We start from the raw sequence: 21,628 nt of genomic DNA, 5'->3' as shown, positions 1-21,628 counted from the left end.
GTTATCTTTTTTTTAAAAGATTTTATTTATTTGAGACAGAGAGCACACAGAGGGAGAGTGAGAGGGAGAAGCAGACTACCTGAGAAGCAGAGAGCCCGATGCGGGGCTCGATCCCAGGACCCTGAGATCACGACCTGAGCCGAAGGCAGACCTTTAACCAACTGAGCCACCCAGCGCTCCCGACATACATATTTTTAAAGATCTCTTGGGGCCAGCTGGGTAGCACAGTCCTTAGGCTGCTGCCTTCGGCTCAGGGCGTGATCCCGGCGTTCCGGGATCAAGTCCCACATTGGGCTCCCCCACTGGGAGCCTGCTTCTTCCTCTCCCACTCCCCCTGCTTGTGTTCCCTCTCTCACTGGCTGTCTATCTCTGTCAAATAAATAAATAAAAAATCTTTAAAAAAAAATAAAAAAATTAAAGATCTTTTGCTACTTTAAATTTGTTTTTCTAGTTCTTTGGGTGTGTAAGTGGGATTATGCTGTATTATTATTCTATGACTTGCTTTTCTCCCCATTTAATAATTACCAATATAAGTTATACTTCCCTGAGCTTACCAGTTCATTCCTTAGAATTAAATTTACTACACTACCCATGCATTGCTAAAGTACTCCTAGATGGGATTTTGAAGTCAACCAAACACCTCAGTGTTGCTAAAGTGACATTAACTTTTTTGATTTAAAATTTTCCTGAGCACTTATAGTGATTAAAGCAAATGGACATCATCAGGAAGTCTTTAGCTATCCTTTTAGGGAGTAACACTGGGCAACCTACAAAATTATACAACCTTAGTACTATAAGAAATATTGGAAATTAATTAAAGTTTTCATCTCATGAAAGAAGAGAGATTCGGAGAGAGGAGACACAACTCAGCCAGAAGGTAAGAGCTCTTGACAGATGGTTCAGTACTCTTTCTACTACAGCATGTTGTCACAGTAGAGAAAAAAAAGCTCTATTTTTAAAGCCCAGGAAACCAAACCAATGTCAATCTCTCCCTGTTGTTTTCCATAGACTAGATATGACCCCTTCATCTCACTTCTAAACACTTCCTAAGATTACAGTTTACAAAATACTAAGTAGAAAATGCTTTCATTCCTTAGAAAAGAAGATCTACAAATTCAGCATAGTTTTAAAATTCTGGTTATTAAGGAAATCATGTGCCTTTCAGGCACTTAAAAGTAACACATGCTACTTAATCATTCACTGACTTAAAAAACAAAACTATTGCCAAGATTTGAGAACTGAAGATGTACTTAAAAAACAGTAATGCTGAATAACCAGGTAAGAGATGACTATATTGTTTTAGAATCAGGAGATAAGCCACCCAGGGACTATGATGACAAAGTATTTCAGCACAAAGAACAATAAGAAAGTTATACTTCATTCAGTCAACATGTTTCTGAAAAGATATACCGGCCTCAACTTTAACCTATGATGACTCCTAACATTTCTAACCTGTAAAGAGTCAGGTCCTATTCCTGACCATGTCAAGCATTCTCATTAAGAAAAAAAAAAAGAAATCATTCCTTTAAGCATACTAGAACCATACAATGCATAAAAATCTGTGAAGGTGGCAGATACAGAATAAAATGTTACCAGATATCTGATTCCAATAGCCTTTCCTCTGAGCTTTACATTTTTGAACCATTACCACCAGACCAGAAGTTTTAGAGAAAGAAACGTCTTATGTTCCAGTCTTGATGTTCCTTTAAAATGATCATTAAATAGCACAGAGATTATTTTCTAGTCATCTGAAATGGACAATATGGAAGTCTTCTTTCTGATAAACAACATCCTCAATACGGCCTATAGGAATGCTTCTCAAACTTTATTGTGCACACAAACAACCTGGCAGTCTCGTGGAAGTGAAGATTCTGATTCAGTATGTAGGGTGGAGTTTGAGATTCTGCATTTCTGACAAGCTCTCAGGTGACGCTGATGCTGCTGGCCCACTGACCAGACTTTGAGTAGCCAGGGTTCTGCAGGACCTGGTGCCTGCCTATCTCTCTAGGCTGATCATGTCTCTCCTTCCCTCTTACTGTCTGAGCTCTATCCACACAGGCGTCTTTTTTGTCCCTACTACTCCCCATGCATGCTCTCATGACAGAAGAACTTTGCTCAAGCTGTTCTGTCTTCAAATTTTCTATACTCCATCTTCACTTTTTTAGCTTCTATTCATTCTTTAGATCATAGCTCAATAGTACCTTCTTCAGAAGTCTCTTTTTTGACCTGCCTACTTGGTTATATTCCTTTGCTAATACCATGTAGCTATTCTTGGTGCACTTGTTACAAATATAGTATTATATTCACTAATCGACTGATCAAGTGATCAATCAATCCATTCATCCATTTCTTCCCCCACTGAATGAAGCTCAAAGAGTGCAAGAACAGTGGTTTTTTTGTTTTGTTTTTTCCTCTCACAAATGTTTTTCTGTCATCTAGTTTAATGCCTGACCCATGGTAGCAGCACAATATTATGTTGAGGGCATGAATCAGTGAGTCAACGTTTGGCGACTTTTTAACCACTTGGCCTTCCACCCTTCACACTTCTAAGGTGGTATCAGTAGTAAACTGTAATCATTGCCCAATTCAGAGCTATTCTTCCACTGCTGCTTCTTACACTAACACTTCACATCACTGGCCAACCAGCTGAGAGGCTCTGATGGCTGCAGCACGTCTTTCACAAGTCCCAAACCTCACGATGCTCCGCCTGATCCCGCTCCCCACTACAGGTCACAAATGGATTAGAATTAGGTGACTAGGTACTTGAGGGGCTGGTTTCCCTATTTCTTGTTTGATAAAATAAGTAGAAAACAGTAACGTAAAATCCATAGTAAGTACTTCATAAGTATTTGATGAATAAGTATACAAATGAAGAACTTGCAGAAACTAAAATATCATAAATGATGTAGAGTCAAGTGATTATTTAAAACAGAGTATTTTTTTTACTGTGTGCAATACATCAGAACAATACTGCCCAAACCTCTCACTTGCGGGAAATGACAATAATTACAACATGCAAGGGCCCTGGACAGGACTGTTCATAGTGGAAAGTGCCTAGTCCAAGGGTCTGTCCAAACCCCAGCCCCAGCAGCATGGAAACACTGAGGGAATTAACGATCTCAGCACACCCATATCTCATCTGTAGTGCATCAGCACGCTACAACCCATCAGCTGGAAAGCTCTGAATCAGAACACCAAGGAGAAATTTAGAAGAGTGACCCAGAGAACTCTGATATCACTAGGTTTTTCTGAGTGTGGCTAAGTGATACCAAGAAAAGGAATCCATGGAAACACTTTAAACACATATACGAACACTTATTAGTTTGAAGTTCTAATATACATGGTCCCCAACTTATGATGGTTGGACTTTACAATGGTGCAAAAATGATACACATTCAGTAGAGACTCCATTGCTTCAAATTTTGAATTGGGAAATTTCCCTGGGCTAGCCATTTGCAGTACTATGATCCTCTCTTGTGACGCTGGACAGTGACAGCGAGCCACAGCTCCCAGTCTGCATGTGATCATGAGGGTAAACAGCCAATACACTACAACCATTCTGTTCCGAAACAGCCATTCTGTTTTTCACTTTCAGTACAGTATTTAATCAATTACATGAGATAGTCAACACTTTATTATAAAATAGACTTTGTGTTGATGATTTTGCCTAGCTATAGGCTAACATAAATGTTCTGAGCATGTTTAAGATAGGACAGACTAATCCATAATGTTAGGTAGCTTAGGTATATTAAATGCATTTTGAATTAAGATTTTTTTCAACTTACGATGGGTTTATCGGGATGTAACTCCATCATGAGTTGTGGAAGACCTGCATATGTCATTTACTGAATCAAACAAGAAAGGTGAATCTGAGTCTGCTCTCACCAAAAACGTATTGTCTACTACACAAAGCAGTATGCAGCTAGGTACTAGAAATATAAAAATGAAAAGACATGACCGTCCATACAGTGAAGGAACTTAATGAGTGGAAGGGAAAAAAATAACCAACCAGTAATGATTATAAGAGATCTATGTACAAAAGCCAATGAGAGTAAAGAGGAAGGAATGTCAACATCTGACTTAGAGAGTGAGAGAGAGCTTCACAGGTAGAATCCTGACGTTTAGGATGAGGTGGACCAGCCAAAGGGGCTGTTTGTGTGTGAGTTTGCGTGTCAGGAGGGAGGAGAGGAAAGAGGGAATAAAAGGGAATACACATTTTTCATGCCTACAGTTATGAAATATAAAGAAATCTGTTGCATTCCTATATACTAATAATGAAGTAGCAGAAGGAGAAATTAAGAAAACAATTCCATTTACTATTGTACCAAAAATGAGAAAATATCTAGGGAAAAACTTAACCAAGGAGGCAAAAGACCTATATGCTGAAAACGAAAACACTGATGAAAGAAACTGAAGATGACACAAATAAAGATAATTCATGCTCATGGATTACAAGATCCACTCTTGATAAAATACCCATACTACCCAAAACAATCTACAGATTTAATGTTATCCCTATCAAATTAGCAACAGTATTTTTCAAAGAACTAGAACGATACTAAAATTTGTATGGAATGGTAAAAGACCTCAAATAGTCAAGTAATCTTGAAAATTTCAAGACAGAGTACAAAGCTGAAGTAATCAAAACAGTATGGTACTGGCACAAAAACAGACTCATAGATCACTAGAACAGAACAGAGAGGCCAGAAATAAACCAACACTTATATGGCCAATGAATTTATGACACATTATACAAGGGGGCAAGATTATACAAGGGGGGAAAGACAGTTTCTTTAACAAGTCGTGCTGGAAATACTGGACAGCTACATGCAAAAGAATGAAACTGGACCACTTTCTTACCACATACAGAAAAATAAATTCAAAATGGATTAAAGACCTAAAGGTAAGACCTGAAACCAAAAACTTTCAGAGAAAATAAAAGGTACTAATTTCTTTGACATTAGCTATGGGAATATTTCTCTAGATATGTCTCCTAAGGCAAGGGAAACAAAAGCAAAATTAAAAAATTATTGGGACTACCCTAAAATAAAAAGACTTTGCATAGCAAAGGAAACCATCAATAAAACAATAAGATAACCTACTGAATAGGAGAAGATATTTGCAAATGACATACGTAATAATGGCTTAAAATTCAAAATACATAAAGAACTTCTACAACTCAACACCAAAAAACCAAGTAATCCAATTAAAAATGAGCAGAGGACCTGAACATTTTTCCAAAGAAGGCATACAGATGGCCAAGAGACACACGAAAAGATGCTCAACATCACTCATCATCAGGGAAATGCAAATCAAAACCACAATGAGATATCATCTCACACCTGTCAGAATGGCTAAAATCAGAACGCAAGAAATAACAACTGCCGGTGAGGATGTGGAGAAAAAGGAACTCTCATGCACTATTGATGTGAATGCCCTTTGGTACAGCCACTGTAGAAAACAGTATGGAAGTTCCTGAAAAAAAATTAAAAATGGAAATACCATGATCCAGTAATTCTACTACTTGGTGTTTACCCAAAGAAAATGAAAATACTAATCTGAAAAGATATATGCACTCCTACGCTTATTTCAGCACTATTTATAATAGCCAAGATATGGAAGGAACCCAAGTGTGTATTCATAGTGATTGGCTAAAGATGTGGTGTATACACACACACACACACACACACACACACACAAAATGGAGTATTACTTGGCCATAAGAATGAGATCTCGCCATTTGCAACAGCAGGAATGGATGGACCTAGAGAGAATAATGCTAACTGAAGTCATCAGAAAAAGACAAGAAACACAAATAAACAAAAGAGACTCTAAAACTCAGCAAACAAAATGGTGACTGCCAGAAGAGAGGTAGGTGGGGCCAGGGGTGAAAGAGATAAAGAGGATCAAGAACAAATTTATCTTGATGAACATACAGAATTGTTGAATCACCATAATGTACACCTGAAACCTATATAACACTATTATGTTAATTATGCTGGAATTAAAAAATAATTTAAAAAGAAGAAAAACAGAATTGCTGAATCATTATATTGTATATCCAAAACTAATGTAACATTCTATGTTAAGTCCAATTAAAAAAAAAAAAAAGACAACAGATCACACAAAGAATCTTGTGTGCTGGGCATGAATAGCCAGTAAAGAACTGTCAACAGACTAATCTCAGGCAATAGTATGAAAGGTGAATTGGAAGGAGCCAAAATTGGAGACAAAACTCTAACCTCCAATCCTCCAATAGGGAAATGTTGAGTGACTGAACTAAGGCTGGGGTAGTGAGAACTGAGTAAGAAGGACAGTCAACAGAGGTGGGACATGACTTGTGACAGGAGCAGATTCAACTTAGGTGGAGAAGGACATAATCACTTACCTGAATGACTACATATTGCACTTAGTTGATTACTGGGCTGGAAACCCAGAATTTCGATACAGACACAATAAAGGCAGTTATCATCTGTATGCTCCTGTAATCCAGTGTCTTCTGTACTTTCTAAAAACAGAGAAGCATCTGAATGGATTGAATTCATTATTTCCGTAAGACTCATCTGCTGTCGTAGCAAGTGAAAAGAGTTTTTTACAAGACCTCCAGTTCCAGATGGAAGACCTGTGCATAAGTAAATATGAAACAAAATCTGATAAAGATAGTATCAATGACACCTCTTTTCAAGATGTCTCCAACTATATAAATTTTTAAAGAGGGAAAATTAGGGCAGAAAACCAGAACTCTTTTTATGATTCAAAATCTTAACCTTAATTGGGGAGAAAAAAGAGTAATTTGCTTAAAATTAGGAAAATAAATTTAGCAGATAAGCTTGTATTTCTTCAGTATAAAATTTTAAATGCAAAATTAAAATTATACAAGACATAATTTTAATTATTCTCAGTATTTCCATAAAGAAATGTAATAATTCTGAGTCTAAAGAGGTGCTTATTAAAAAAAAAAATCAAGCTTATGAAGTTTTAAACCTATGGCTGACATGCATATATTCATTAAAATCTTATTGTTCATAACAGAGAGATCATGTAATGTATGTTTTTATCTCTCTCCTTTCCCCAAACACCTGTTCCTTAGACCTTTGAGAGTTAGTATTACGAATTTTTCATGTATTAGTTTTTAAAAACAGAATAAAATGATCTAGTTTTTGTCTTCTTGAGAGGCTGAGAACACTTTCTTAACTCCCTCACAAAAATATATTGTGGTTTAGTTTTAAATTGACTCAAACAATTATTTTGGCATAATTTTTAAGTTGGCCCAAAAGTAAGTATATCTGAATTTTTAGTATCATCCTACCGGAAAATTTTTCTTTTTAATCAACTTTGTTTTAAAAAGAATTTTCTTTTTAATATAAAGAAGAGTCTCATAAGAACAGAAACCATGCATTACCTCCTGCCTCATGGGCAAACACTCTGGCACCACGATCATCGTGTGGAGGTATGTTTTTTGTCTGAAAATAGGGTATATCCTTTACCTAAAATAGATAAATTATTAAGAAGTTCACTTTATGAATATTAGCAAAATTAAATGAAATGCTATTTAAATAGAATTACTACAGCACATGAACCTACAACAAAAAGTTCACTAAAGAAGGTTAAAATTACCAAAACTTGATAAAATAACAAATAATCTTTAAAATTCTTATCTACTCTCGGTAATTTAAATAAATATTAAAATAGATATTTTTAGAATTTATCTAAAATGTCTTTAGACTCCTGAGCAAATGAGGATTCTTTACTATTATATCATGTAGGTATCTGAGAGTAGCTCATGGGATTAGGACCACCTTATATGACTGGACACATGTGGCTGTCCTATGCAGGATAAACAGGTTCAAGGATTACCGGGGGGGGGGGGAAAGGAAGGAATATACTGCATATCTCAAACTTACACAACTTTGTGTTCAATGTCAAAAAACAAAAAATAAGAGACAAAAAATAAGGATAAGTCCAATGTGATTAAAAAGCAAAGTTAAAAATTCACTAAACTTTAGAGAATATACTGATAAAGTAATCAAACAAGATGCTGATTTAGAATGGGAAGAGAAGGAATTTAATGTTCTGGGGACTTGAATATACTAAATAATAAAAGTACAGAATAGTTGAGAGAGGTGAAATAATTTTCATCATAAAATGTTTTTCAAAACTGCCTTAAAAAATTATCTTCTCTCAAAATAGTATTCACTCTAAACTGTAATTTCTAGTAAGCAGTTATACAGTATGAAATAATAAGAAAATAGAATTCATGATACCTGGAATATATCATTGATGTCTACTGGAAGAGCAAGACCAATATAGTCATCTGAACTACCATACGTTGCACTGGACACCATGGACCTCACTGAGGAGGATCGCTGCAGGGTATTTTGATTAATAGGACTTAATAAATCTTCTTTATCTAATGAAGCATAACTTAAAGCTTTCATGAACCTATAAAACCATAAAAAAAACCCACTTGCATTAGTTTTTGATTTGTAAAAGAAAAATTAATTTATTTTTGTAACTTCATAAAAGATAAGTAGCTAGCCACGTACCAAACAGTGCCATCTTGTTTATTAAGAGCATATAAACACTTGAAATCATTTAGGTGTTATAAAATGATATACAAAAGACCATGAGGCTGTTACAAAAAACAACTGCTATGACCTCCCAGGTAAAAGTGAAAAGGTGGGCAATTAAGATAACTTTCAATATTTAGAATTTTTTTTAAAAAATGACCTCAGAAGTCACAGGTATGATCCAAGGACTATCTTCACAATCATTTCAAACTAGTAAATTTGCTATTATACAACTAAGGGCATATTTATTAACTCTAAATCATTTAACATTATTTTTATGAAGAATAAGAATCCTTATCATCCTTTGTGTGGTAATTAATGCTTTAGCAACAAGATTTATGTAACACAGAAGACACAAAACAGCAATAATGTTATCATTTGTAAATATTACAAGACAGTTTTATTTAAAGCACTGATATTACCTCAATGCATTCCTTACTAGTGACTCCATAATAAATATGGTATACCGATATTTCTGTAAGATACAGATTTCTTGATACAGATTTCTTATTCATGCAGCATACATGCTAAAATATTTACTAGGCATCTGCTGTGTATATACAAGGCACCACACAGGCTCCATGTTAATGTGCACTGGCATTTAGAAACCCAAGTCATTTAAAATATAACAATGTAGCCTGATATATATAAAAAATTATTATTTTGTAATGCACACAAAAGAAATCCTTCAAAATGGTAGCTATTAAGATTATCATAGTTGGGACACCTGTGGCTCAGCCGGTTAAGCTTCTGCCTTCAGTTCAGGTCATGATCCCAGGGTCCTGCATCAGGTTCCTTGTCAGCAGAGAGCCTGCTTCTCCCTCTGCCTGCTCTGCCTGCCACTCCCCCACTTGTATTCTCTCTCTCTGACAAATAAATAAAACCTTAAAAAAAAATTGTCATAAGAAAAACCACTCCTAATTTCTGCTTAAAAACCACTAACTGAAATTGACAAATTTCATAAAACAGGTCAGTGGTTCTAAAATTATATTGTTAAACCTCTCTTACTTCATAAAACTCTTAAAGGAGTACTGGAGGTATAGGAAGGAATTACTGGATTACTTGCCCTCCTGATCTCTATTTCAACTGACTAGCTCCATTTTAATCTATTCTGCATATTGGGTTTCCATAGAAATGTTTCTGTGAAAAAAGAGATTCTCTACTTAAAAAGCAATATTTGAAAAGCTTAAAACCACTGATCTAGTCCAAATTCTATTAGATGAGGCAACTGAGGCCTAGATATTTCAAAATTCATGAACTTTCCCACACAGATTCTTAACAGTGAGCCACTGAGGTCTGCCTGGTTTTGTTCTGGATTGATGAAGTTTTGCAAAGTTGTTGAAGTCTAGGCAGATGAGACATTACAGGATAATTTACAAAACCTTTTCAAGTTCATTCACTCAGTCCCAGGATTAGAATTTAGGATTAAGGATTCCTATTTCAATGTTCGTTCTACCATGTCCCAAGGAAACAGTTCAGTGAGAGATGATTTTTAAGATTGCTGAATTCATGTTATCCATTATACCATAGGTATCTGCATGCCTACCCTGTTAATTTTATTAGAAAACAAAACAAATAATAATAGTCCTTCTCAGCCTGGATTCCAAACTGTTATTTTAAAGTAAATCTGTAGTTAGCTTCCATCACTTTCATTTTCTCTGAAATAACCAAAGGTAAGAAGTAGGAACAGAAAGACTAATGCTGACACGATTTTTTCCTCCATGGAACCTGGTTCACACACACAGTAAGTACTAAATACAATTTGAAAAAACAAATGAAAGATCTGATGAACATAAAAATTCTGTTATGCCATCATGCCTCTGTACAAGCTGTTCTTGTCTCTTGACTATTTTTTCTTGTTTTTATTTTTTTCCCTCACAAGAAATTAAAACACCTATTCATCTTTTATAATGCCAATAACTTGGCATTTTACTCCAGGAGTAAAACTTCCAAGTAACTTTCTTCTGGTCTAACAGAGAACACAGGAAATAAGATTCTAAGAAGCCAGACTGGTTAGGAAATAAGTGATTTGGGGTTAGCTGTCTTTTCTGGTCTATTCTTAATGAATATTTAAACAGTACAACTCTTTAATCTAGGCCTTCATCAATTTGGACAGAAATTCCTGCTTTGATGGGATATAATCAACTTCACTGAATGGTTCAAAGTGAGCACTTTGGTTATTGAACTGAGCTGTACGATGGTACTCCTCCTCCTGCTTGTTTTGCTGTGCTACGTTACTTACTGGCCCCTGGCTGCTGCAGTGGTCTGAGTCTTCAAATATTTTGTTTTAATATAAAAGTTTCCTCCTTTGCTACCAATTTTATCAGCTGTCCTTTCCTGTTATAGTCTTCCTACCAATCAGAAGCTTCTAACTGTTGCTCCCATAGGCCTGAAAACCTGGTATCCAAGCTTGTTAAAACAAATATCAAATTTGAATGTGGGTCAGAGGTACCTCTTTTGAATACAATTCATGAACCTTACTGCACAGATTTAAACTAGTGAGCTATTAAGAGATTTGCCTCTCTTTGTTCTGAATTGATGAGGTTGCCAAAGATGGGTGAGTTCCTGTATGAGACATCACCATATAATTTATAAAAGTCTATCAAATGGGATATAATTTATAATCTGCTACAGAGGAACCCCTTCTACTAAATGCATTAGCATTACTGAAGTAAAACTGCTTAATAACTTCTTAATGTTATTAAGAATTTGGTTCTGTAAAAGCCAAATGGGTTACATAAGGAAATAACTACCCATAACACTAATGATCACGATACACGTCAAGCAATATTCTCAGTATCTGACAAATACTAATCCATTTAAATAAGTGGGAATTAATAACCAAAAACTAGGTAAACTTTTAGAAGTATTTGGCCCAACAAAAACAAAAAAACAGGTACAGAAATCTTTGCAACAAATTTTACACTGCATATATTTTAAAGGTAAAATCAGAATTATTTATTATTTAGTAATTATTATTATTTATTTTGACTGGTCACAATCTTTAGATATGCCATAGAAATTCCCTAAAAGTTCTTGAGCATAGGTAAACTGCTACTGCTTAATCCTGAGGGCCAAGTAATTCATTTAATATTCATTAGGTTCCTACTAAATCATCACAGCTACTTCAGACAAACTGAAAAGAATTTTACTAAAATTTGTAGTTATTGAGAAAATATAATAATAATAAAGGTCAACTTTTGGAGCCTTAAATTGACCTACCTGAAAAGGTTGTTTGTTATTGTAGGTCTTAAGCTCCTGATTCCCCCGACATGCTTCTTTTTAAAATCGATCCTTGCAGAAGCGAGAAATAAAAAAAAGCTTGTGACTTGTGTGTCCTTGCAAACCATATATGTTTATTGTCAGGGCCTAAAAGAATTTCTTTTCCCCCCTCGCAGCTGCAAGAATCCATTTCAAATCATATCGGGTAACTAGGAGCTTATAGCCTACCATAGTAAACAATTATAATTGGTCAGTTCTGAGGCTTACGTAGATGCAAAACCTGTCTAATGCTTTCCATTTAAGTCTGTTAAAATGCAACCATTATTGTTCATTTTTAAACGTGTATTTGCTCACCTGCTTGGTGTTAACCTGGACTCAAAGCTGTTGGCCTTCATGGTGATAGTATCAGTAAACAGCACGTCTTTTGCTGGAGATGCCAAAGCTTCAGAATGAGATAAGGATGGATGCATTCTTTGTTGCTGTAATCTTTTCAGTGTAGCGTAGCCAAAGGCGTCTCTAGAACTCGTGTAACTAAAGTTACAATCTGCTAGACTTTTAATCGTAGCAATAGAGGGTGCTTTAAGGGACTGTGCTCTTCTAGGAAGTGTATGAGAAGAACCTGGAGGCACCAGGGACACTGAGTTTGATTTGGAGAGAGACAGATGGTTAGACTGTGGCGTCAAATAGTGGCTTGTCTTAACAGTTTTAGTACTTACCACAGTACTCATACTTCCACAGTCTGTGTCCACAGTTGTAGCATCGACACCTACTGTCTCCCGTGAAGGACTTGAACTCATAGAACTTATGCCACTTGTTGTAGTGTCTGTATTAAAACTTTGGCTACGTATCTTCATATGTGAGCTTGTTGAACTTTCTACAACTAATCTCTCTCGGCTTGTGTTTTCTCTGTGATTCTCTGTACCAAGACTCTTGGTGAATTTTAAGTCATTCTCTCCAATACTTGGAGTACTACCAGTGTCTTCAATGTGCTTATTCCCAACAAATGAAGTTTCTAATTGTAATGTTTTCTGTACTGTGGATACGGGTGTGAAATCATCACTATGATTAAAGTCAACACTGGGCTCTGTAAGTGTTCTGATCCGCCTGTTGTTTGTCTTATTTTCAGATGACAGTTTCCCTCCTTTCGGATCACTGCTACTACGATGTTTTTTATTAGGCAAAGTAAGTGAATTTAAGATACGATTCTTCACAAGTTTACTAGAAGCAAAGAAAGGGAATGAATTTTTATCCTTTATAGGTCCAGGTCGATCGTAAAATGCTGGCTCTGTATCTTCGTTGATGTCAAGAAAAAATGTACTGGTAGAGCTGCTGCCAAACCGGTCATCCTCCATTATGAACATACCTATGATCAAAGGGTTGTTAATAAGAGCACATAAAAAATGACAAAACAAATCAAAGCAATTGTCAGTGACGTATTTCAATAATTTTTTGTTGAATAGTCATCTAGGAAAAAAATTTTCAAAAATAAAGGGTTAAACTGCTGAGAGCCACATTAAAAAAAAAAAGAACTTCTTGAGACCAAGTGTTTGAACTTAAATAAAATGTGAAATTATGTCATTACGAGGAACTTCTGTTATTTCCCAGGAAAAATTAAAGGATTCATTATGACCCAGTTTACATTAAGTGTTTTTTTGCTTGACTGTTTTAATGGCAGGGAGTTTCCAAAACCTCCAAATATTCAGGATAAAATTAAAGGAAAAAGGAGATTTGACCATAGATGTTCATTCACTCATACATATTCCTGTTAGTTTATTTTTCAAATCACAATAGGTAGTAGAAATTAATCTTGTAAGAAATGAATTCCTCCTCTTAAAATATACTTATAAAGAACTAAGTCACAGCATTTTAAATTCATGTTTAAATCAATTAGGCTTATTTATTTTCCTTTAGGTACTAAGGAACTCATCTAAATTCAGTGTCCAACTCTAACTTAAAAAAAAAAAAAAAAAGACTCAATCTGGGTGTCCAGAGACATCTATGAGATTTTATCCCATTTTAACTTTTAACTTTTTGATCAATAATTATAAACTTCAAATTTATTTTGAAAGAAAGCAAAGTAAAATCCCAAATAAACTTACATAACGTATTTTCAGATTTTGTTAATTCTAAGATGCACATTTTTCACATGTAACATCTCTAAAATCAGAATGCATCTTGTAATCAGTGGTATGTCCTAGTTTAATAGGCAGTATTTTTTTCTTCTTTTTTAGTGGCACATAAAATACTGCTGCCTCTTATAATTCACAGCATCTTTGGCCTAGTGAAATATGGTTTGAAAAATATTGCACTATCTTCTTAAAAAGAATCATTTCTTAAATTTTGTACGACTAATAATATTTAGGGCTTAAAACTACAAACTTTTATTTAATTGATTTTTGATACTCCATCTTTTAACAGTTTCAATATTTAGTTTTAAAATTTAGCTCTTCTCTCAAAAATGAATATGTAAGTATAATATCTCTTAACAAATACATTCTGGTTCAACAATCTCTGTATCTGAAAAATGAGTGAAAAAAGTATATAAATGAAGGAGGTAAGCAAATAAACATTTACTTTTTAGATTTATGATAAGCAAAAAGGGTTCTTCTGGCACATGGCTTATTTTTTAACTCTGTCAGTAAGACTTTTCCGAAAGCTATTTAGAAAAGCAAGGAGAGAGAACAATGTAGTCTCGTGGTTATCACTCTCCGCTGTGAAAAGATAACACATTCTCCAAGACCCCATTACTGCCAAATTATCTTAGAAAAAAGTAAATCAGGAATGTAACAAATACATTTAAATTGTGATATTACAAATACAAATGTGAATTTCAGCTAACTTTATATGATCTTGTCAATAATACTCACTTGATGGTGCAGATTCACTTTCACTATTATGTCTAGAGCTGGTTGACTCTGAGTTCAAACTCAGGGTGCTTGGGATAGATGAAAGTTCATTACAGAGTTGGTCTACATCATCTGGAACCACTGGCCACAAATGTTTGCGACTGTGCCTTACAGAATCCCAGTTGTGACATTTCAGAATATCACAGCCCTGTTTGGTTTTGGCTATGAGCCCAAGCACATATACACAGGTCCTATATGTAAAAGATGCAGTAATGACAGTTTATAATTCCAAACTGAGATTTCTTGAAGTAACCAAAATATTAGTTTGCTATATGTATACTTGAATTTTCTTTAAAAGTCATTAAAAAATTGTTTAGCTTGTGGAAAAATGTATTAAAATGAGTTAGGAGTAACTTAGAAGCCATAAGTAACATCAACACCTTCCTAATATACATAGTAATTACAAAGAAGTAATTTAAAAAAACATAATGCAAATCTTAGGGGAAAAATGACACATACTAACATTTCTGACATTTCTGGGATAAATCTGGAATATATGGACTATTGGACTCCTGCATATACATTATACTTTCACTGTTTGCCAGTTACTAAACTTCAACATAATGATAAAAATGAAATGGTAACATTAAGCAAGGAGCTCCTTAAGATGTTTAACTTAGTGCATTTAAAAATCTTTTTTTTTTTTTAAGTAAACTCTACTCCCAGTGTGGGGCTCAAACTCATGACCCCAAGATCAAGAATCACATACTCTACTGACTGAGCCAGCCAGGTGCGCACCCCCACCCCACCTTTTCTTTTTGAATCTTTTATCATTAGGACTTTCAGTGAATTAATAGTTCCAATGGACTACACTGAATCATAAAATACTCTTCCCTCACAGCCATTTGTGAACAAGAATATATACATTAGAAATATTTATGAGTGAAATAACATACCCCCTAATTGAAAGAACCTCACACTGCTTTGCAAGTTTTAGTATATCTGGAATCACATTTTCTTCCTGTAGCAAATTGAGACCCCAATTTGATGAGCCAATATTTCCCTGAAAGAAAAGAAATCACTTATATCAAATATATTTATAAAAGTAACTTTTTCGAGAAATTTGGGAGAGCTACCAAAACAAGAAATTTAACCCCATCTATGAGAGAGAAAAAAATGTGAAAAAAAAACTTAAATATGGAACTTTAGGAATTAATGCTCCATTTGTCTTAGCAAGAAAACTAATAGCTTAATCATCTATTTTCCAGTCTAAAAATAGTATTTAAAATGGGCAGAAACAATCTTGGTCTTGGAATATTAATCTGAGAAGAAGTTCTAAATAAAATTATTTTTATTTATTATTAAGAAAATTTTAAAAATCTAAAAATGATGAAGATCTTATAGAAGTGTTTATTACAAACCAAGGCCCAAAGAGATGCTTTCAGTTTTTTAATTTCTTCCCATTTATCCAAATCTGGTGTACGAACATTGTGACAGAGTTCGGTAATAATATTCTGGAGAAAGAAAAATAAAAAAAGAGTAACAATATGTTTTCAATGCATCTTAAAATGAAATTTTTAAGGTTTGCATTTAGTAACTTTTGCCTATTTAAAATTCTAAAATAATTTTATGTAAACTTTCTTAAACAGCACTAGTGCAGGGGCTCTGAGTTCATATTCTAGAGTTAGCACTTACTAGCTATGTGGTTTTGAGCAAGTTAGTTAATCCCCCATGCCTTGATTTCCAATCGCTAAAATAGAGAGATCTGTTTCATAAGGTGTAATGACTTAATCATTACATATAAAGTGCTTAACAAAGTACTTGGTACCTAGTATTATAAAAATGTTAGTCATAATTATCAGTTTTTTAAATAGAATACTAGTGAATTAAAAAAACTAATATAAAGGTATGTGCTCCAAAAGTCTTCAAAGACTTAATATAAAAATAGGACACTATCGAGTACATTTATGTAAAACTTTTGCCCCTGGGATGAACACTGACAGAAAAATGAACTAAACTGCCAGATTACTATTGTTCAAAAGACACACATGCAAATACTTCTGTATTTCTAAAATAAGAAAAAAGTTGCATTTATTGAAAACACTTAGTAGCAAGACATATTCACAGCCACAAATTTGGTGTGCATATAATCAAAGAATAACTGCTTGACACTAAGCCTGTTATAGTCCATGTGTACATGAGAATAGTGAGGTACAAACAAATAGTAATTAATACTTCCAGTCTGTTGCTCACCAAAGATAACTGAATCTGTATCAGCTTCGGTTTAACTTCCCAACAAGGACAATGAAGAAATTCAGTTTTTTAGTATGTTTCTACAAAAGAGATGAACTTCGCAACAAACCAAAAAAGACAGAACTCAGAGTTTAAGTGGCTTACTTAGCCTATGTAACAAATTAGCTAGGCAAAAGGTGACACGTAAGTCAGGGAAAGGCATGCAAACCAGTGATATACCTAAGGATTACAAACACAAAGTGCCTAAGTCAGTTATAAGATCGTTGGCTTTAAAAGCAATTATGCTGCTAACTTTAAGGCTTTTGAGAAGTTTTTGCAAAGGTACTACTTTAGAAATACTGAGATTTTTTTTCTATGATTGTAGCTATTTAAAACAAGTAAATTATGTTTTTACCTGTACTTCCAACAAATGACAGCCTGTTTTGTGGTGTACCAGTTGTCCATAGAGGTGTACAGGCAGGTAGACATGAGGACGCTGTAATCTAGTATAAGAAAGATGACTGATACACCTATTACCTCATTTACAATATGCTAATTAAAACAAAGACTACTAACAAAGTACTAGATAAAGATATAATCTCTCGGCATACATAAAAATATGAAAGTGGAAAAGCACGAGAATTTCTCTAGAAAAAGAACAGTTTACCTGGCCTCAAAGTAATGCATAATGGTAAGAGAGCTGAGACCAGAAAAAAGACCAGGTAAGAGCGTGGAAGGTATACAAATTATATTAGTAGGGTAGTCAGCATGTTTTGAGTGCCACTGGAGTTCTTGAGCAGTCAATCCTATGCTTTAAGATTTTTGTCTTATGTCAGTGAGGGAAATAAAATTCCCAAGTACTCAGAAAATTTCAAAAAATAAAGAATTATTACGAACTGGTTTTGAAATTTTTATTAGAGGACCAGTAATAAATTATTCCATTAACTAGACTACCTTTGGTTACTTCGACGAACATAGTTATCACCATCAATTGGCTTTCGGTAAGTAGTAAGTGCTTCATTAAGTTGTTCCTCAATCAAGTCAACATACTTTGAATTATACTCCTGGAAGATAATATTGTTTTAGCTGTATACAGTATCATATTCACTAAATTCATAACATGTTAGGTACCTACCAAATCTTAAAAGCATAAATACAAGAAAAATGAACATCTGTACAAGAAAATTTAAGACTTTTTAAAAACAGGAGAACAAGGTATTATGAATGTAAATGTTCTATCATATCCCAAAGCTTTCTGCTTATACTGTTATTCCCATTTTCAATTAATATTTTAAAGTCCATATAAGTAAGTTAATAGTTTCGTTTTTCATCTTAAATTCCTTTCCTCGTTAAATACAAACAAAAACAAGCCTCTTAATATTAAACCGTAAACATATTCACTAAAAATTTTAAAAAGAAAATTAAATGAATTGTATCCTTTCAGCACCTTTTGACAAAAAATAGTATCTCTTTCCCCACTGATTTAAATCAAGTCAAATGTAAAAAATGTTTCCAACTAAAAGTTGAAAAACTTTTAAATTCTTTAAACTGAAAGTCATACTGTCATTTTTATTGAAAAGATCTCCACTTTATTTTTTCCCCTTTTATTTTTTTAACATTTTTAAATTTAAATTCAATTAATTAACATATAATGTATTACTGGTTTCAGAGGTACAGGCCTGTGATTCATCAGTCTTATATAATACCCAGTGCTCACTGAATCACATGCCCTCCTTAATGTCCATCACCTAGTTAGCCCACCCCTCTACTCTCTTCCCCTCCAACAACCCTCAGTTTGTTTCCCATGATTAAGAGTCTCTTATAGCTTGTCCCCTTCTCTGGTTTCATCTTGTTTTATTTTTTCCTCTCTTCCCCTATGATCCTCTGTTTTATTTCTTAAATTCCACATATCAGTGAGATCATATAATAATTGTCTTTCTCCAGCTGACTTATTTCGCTTAGCATAATACCCTTTAATTCCATCCACATCATTGCAAATGGCAAGATTTCGGGGTTTTTGATGGCTGCGTAATATTCCACAGTGTGTGTGTGTGTGTGTGTACACACACCACAACCTCTTTATCCATTCATCTGTCGATGGACATCTGGGCTCTTTCCATAGTTTGGCTATTGTGGACATGGCTGCTATAAACATTGGGGTGCAGGTGCCCCTTCGGATTACTACATTTTTATCTTTGGGGTAAATGCTAAAAGATCTCCACCTTAAACTGTTTAGTAGGAATTGGTAGAACCTCTTTGGAAAGCAATTTGGCAGTATGTATCAAAAATGATAATTCACATACTTTTTGACTCAACAACTACACTTTTAGAAATTTATCCTACAGAAATACATGTACAAGCATGCAAAGACATATGGAAAAATATCCAGCAAACACTGTTTACAAAACAAAAAAAGTTGCAAACAATGTCAACACAGGAGTGATTATAAAAGTTAAAGTACATTCACATAATGTACTATGCAGCCATTAAAAAGAACAAGCTGATTTAAATGTATAGCTCTGAAAAGATCCCTCAAATACACTGCTAAATGAAAAACTGATTCTTATCTACACTTAAAAATAGAACTCACTTGTATTTTTAAATAAAGAGTATGTACTTATATATGGATAGAACATCTCTGAATGCACACAAAATAAACTATTAACAGACATTTACCTACACAAAAGACAGAATAAGGGCACAAGGAGACGTTTTTCATTCAAAACCATTTTAGACAACTTGAATTTGGTAAGTTACCTTAACTCCCTACTTAAAGCCTCTAAAAACGTACTTTTCTTATTTTTTCTTTAGGTTCCATATTTACTTCGTAATAGTAATATGAGGTTTTAATATTATCAGCATACCATAATAATTACTACTGGTACTATTACCCACAACACTACTATCAAACTTTCCTCTATGTATGAAAATCTTAGGGCAAAAAAGGCAGATATCTAAACTTTATACAGGAGTAGTTACATTCATGTGGTTCATCTTTTGACGAGGGACATTCATTTGGAAAACACTAGCCAAAGATCAGGGGTACGGTTTATAGCTGTGAAATGTACTGAGTTCCTACTGTGGGTCATCTTGAGGATTCTGCCCAAAAGGACCAAACTGGAGGGGCAAGAAAACCCCAACTGAGGGGTGGACCTCTACCTACCAGGAGGCAATATAAGCGGGCAGGGAGAAGAGCCACTGCCCTAGTCAAGGGAACTGAAAATGAGAGATCCACAGTGGTGAGGTCTTTGAGAAACTCATGAAGGTAACCCTCAAGTAGAAGAATTAACATTTGAAATCTGCAACAACCAAAGCTAAATAGCCCAGATAACAATTGTACCAACTGAGTAAGTCTGTTCTTGGCCCCCACACCTCTTCTTCCTCCTCCCGCTCCAAAGCTGAAGAGGCCCTAAACCGGCAGGTAGCTAGTACGTGGCAAGGAGAATGAGCACAAAGAGTGATGAGATCCTCCCTCCACTTAGTGTTTCTAAGTTTACCTCTGGGTGCTAGGGTGAAGTTTTAAACTGAATAAGTGAATTTTTATTACTGTACTGGCCTACATGTTTTATTACCTTAAAACAGGGACAGTGTCAGTTCATGCTGGCATGCCATAAGCTACTGGGAGGAAATTGAATATAGTGAGCATGGGCTTTAGAATCAAAAAGCACCCCTGCTCTATTTTTTAGCTCTTTGAGCTAGGATAAATTATTCCTCTAGGATAAAGTTTACTCTCCTTAGACTTCAAATTTTCATTCACAAAATAAAAATAACAATATATTTCATAGGGTTGCCCTGAGGATTAAATGAAGTAAGACTTGAAATGGTAGGCAATCAGTATGTTAGTTCTCTTCCCTGTCTCCTTTTCTCTAATTAATTCAAGAGAGGGGACTATGTTGTCTTTATTTTTACACCTTCCATTTACTGCCTAACTGTAACTGCAATTCAGCATCTGTTTGTAACTTTCTACTGAAAATGCTCTAGCAAAATTCACCAGTGACCAAACTGTCAAATTCAACAGCTTATTTTTCACTGTTCATCTTCTGTGACCTCTTTTTAACAAATATATATCACTGGCCTCTCCTTCCTGAAGCACCCTTTAGTGACACCATTCTCTCTGGCAATTTTCTGTCTTTGTCCTTCTATTCCCCTCATTAAATCAGAATGTTCTCTAGGGAGCAATTTCCAGTTTTCTTTCTTTTTTTGTTCTATCTTCCCTGGTGATCTAACTCATTTCAAGTTTCAACTACTACTATATACTGAGGACTCCCAAATTGCAATCAACAGAAAGTTACCTTGTGCCACTTTTCCAATTGTTTTGCTACATAACCCCTTTCATTCAGATAGGAAAATCCTTTTGGAATGGAAAGAAATCTGTAAATTAAAGCAAGCAATAGTTTAACACAGAGTCTGACCACAGTGTTTAAGGAGCTAAAACATCTTAAGCAATAGTATGTTTAAGGAGCTAAAAGACTTTATGAATAGCTTCCTCCAATTTACTATATTTCTATATTATTTACTATAATTTCAAATACAAATAAATTTTCTTGCAAAAACACATGAATCCAATCATAGTAAAGAAAATGTCATGAAAATCATGACGAGACACAAATATAAAAGAAACATTAAGGAAAACAATGAAAAGACAGAGTTTCAGTATTAAAGGATATCTAAGATTCTAAAATAGACCTCTTTCAGAAGTTAACACCAAACCCTTTAAAGTATTTCTTGTTTGGATTTGAATCCAGCTTTAAAATACAC

At 34.5% G+C, this 21,628-nt stretch overlaps 1 protein-coding gene across 2 annotated transcripts in view; it reads right to left on the bottom strand.

The window, feature by feature from the left end:
- The window catches only part of RICTOR (RPTOR independent companion of MTOR complex 2), a 111,811-nt gene that overhangs the window by 7,365 nt on the left and 82,818 nt on the right, over positions 1–21,628 (bottom strand). The window contains exons 25-35 of one of the 2 annotated variants that reach the window (XM_040630489.1): positions 21,163–21,241; positions 17,825–17,934; positions 17,286–17,373; positions 16,060–16,152; positions 15,595–15,701; positions 14,660–14,889; positions 12,147–13,155; positions 11,793–11,864; positions 8,265–8,442; positions 7,403–7,487; positions 6,389–6,622 (exon numbers count right to left, since the gene is read on the bottom strand). In XM_040630489.1, coding sequence (XP_040486423.1) covers positions 6,389–6,622; positions 7,403–7,487; positions 8,265–8,442; positions 11,793–11,864; positions 12,147–13,155; positions 14,660–14,889; positions 15,595–15,701; positions 16,060–16,152; positions 17,286–17,373; positions 17,825–17,934; positions 21,163–21,241 — 2,285 coding nt within the window. The remainder of the gene's footprint in view (positions 1–6,388; positions 6,623–7,402; positions 7,488–8,264; positions 8,443–11,792; positions 11,865–12,146; positions 13,156–14,659; positions 14,890–15,594; positions 15,702–16,059; positions 16,153–17,285; positions 17,374–17,824; positions 17,935–21,162; positions 21,242–21,628) is intronic. The other variant, XM_040630490.1, reaches the window with a different exon arrangement.

The sequence above is a fragment of the Ursus maritimus genome, unplaced genomic scaffold, assembly GCF_017311325.1.
Source record: "Ursus maritimus isolate PB19 unplaced genomic scaffold, ASM1731132v1 scaffold_15, whole genome shotgun sequence".
Classification (NCBI taxonomy): domain Eukaryota; kingdom Metazoa; phylum Chordata; class Mammalia; order Carnivora; family Ursidae; genus Ursus; species Ursus maritimus.
The sequence above is the reverse complement of the archived record's forward strand: the minus strand, read 5'-3'. Positions and strand labels throughout refer to the sequence as shown.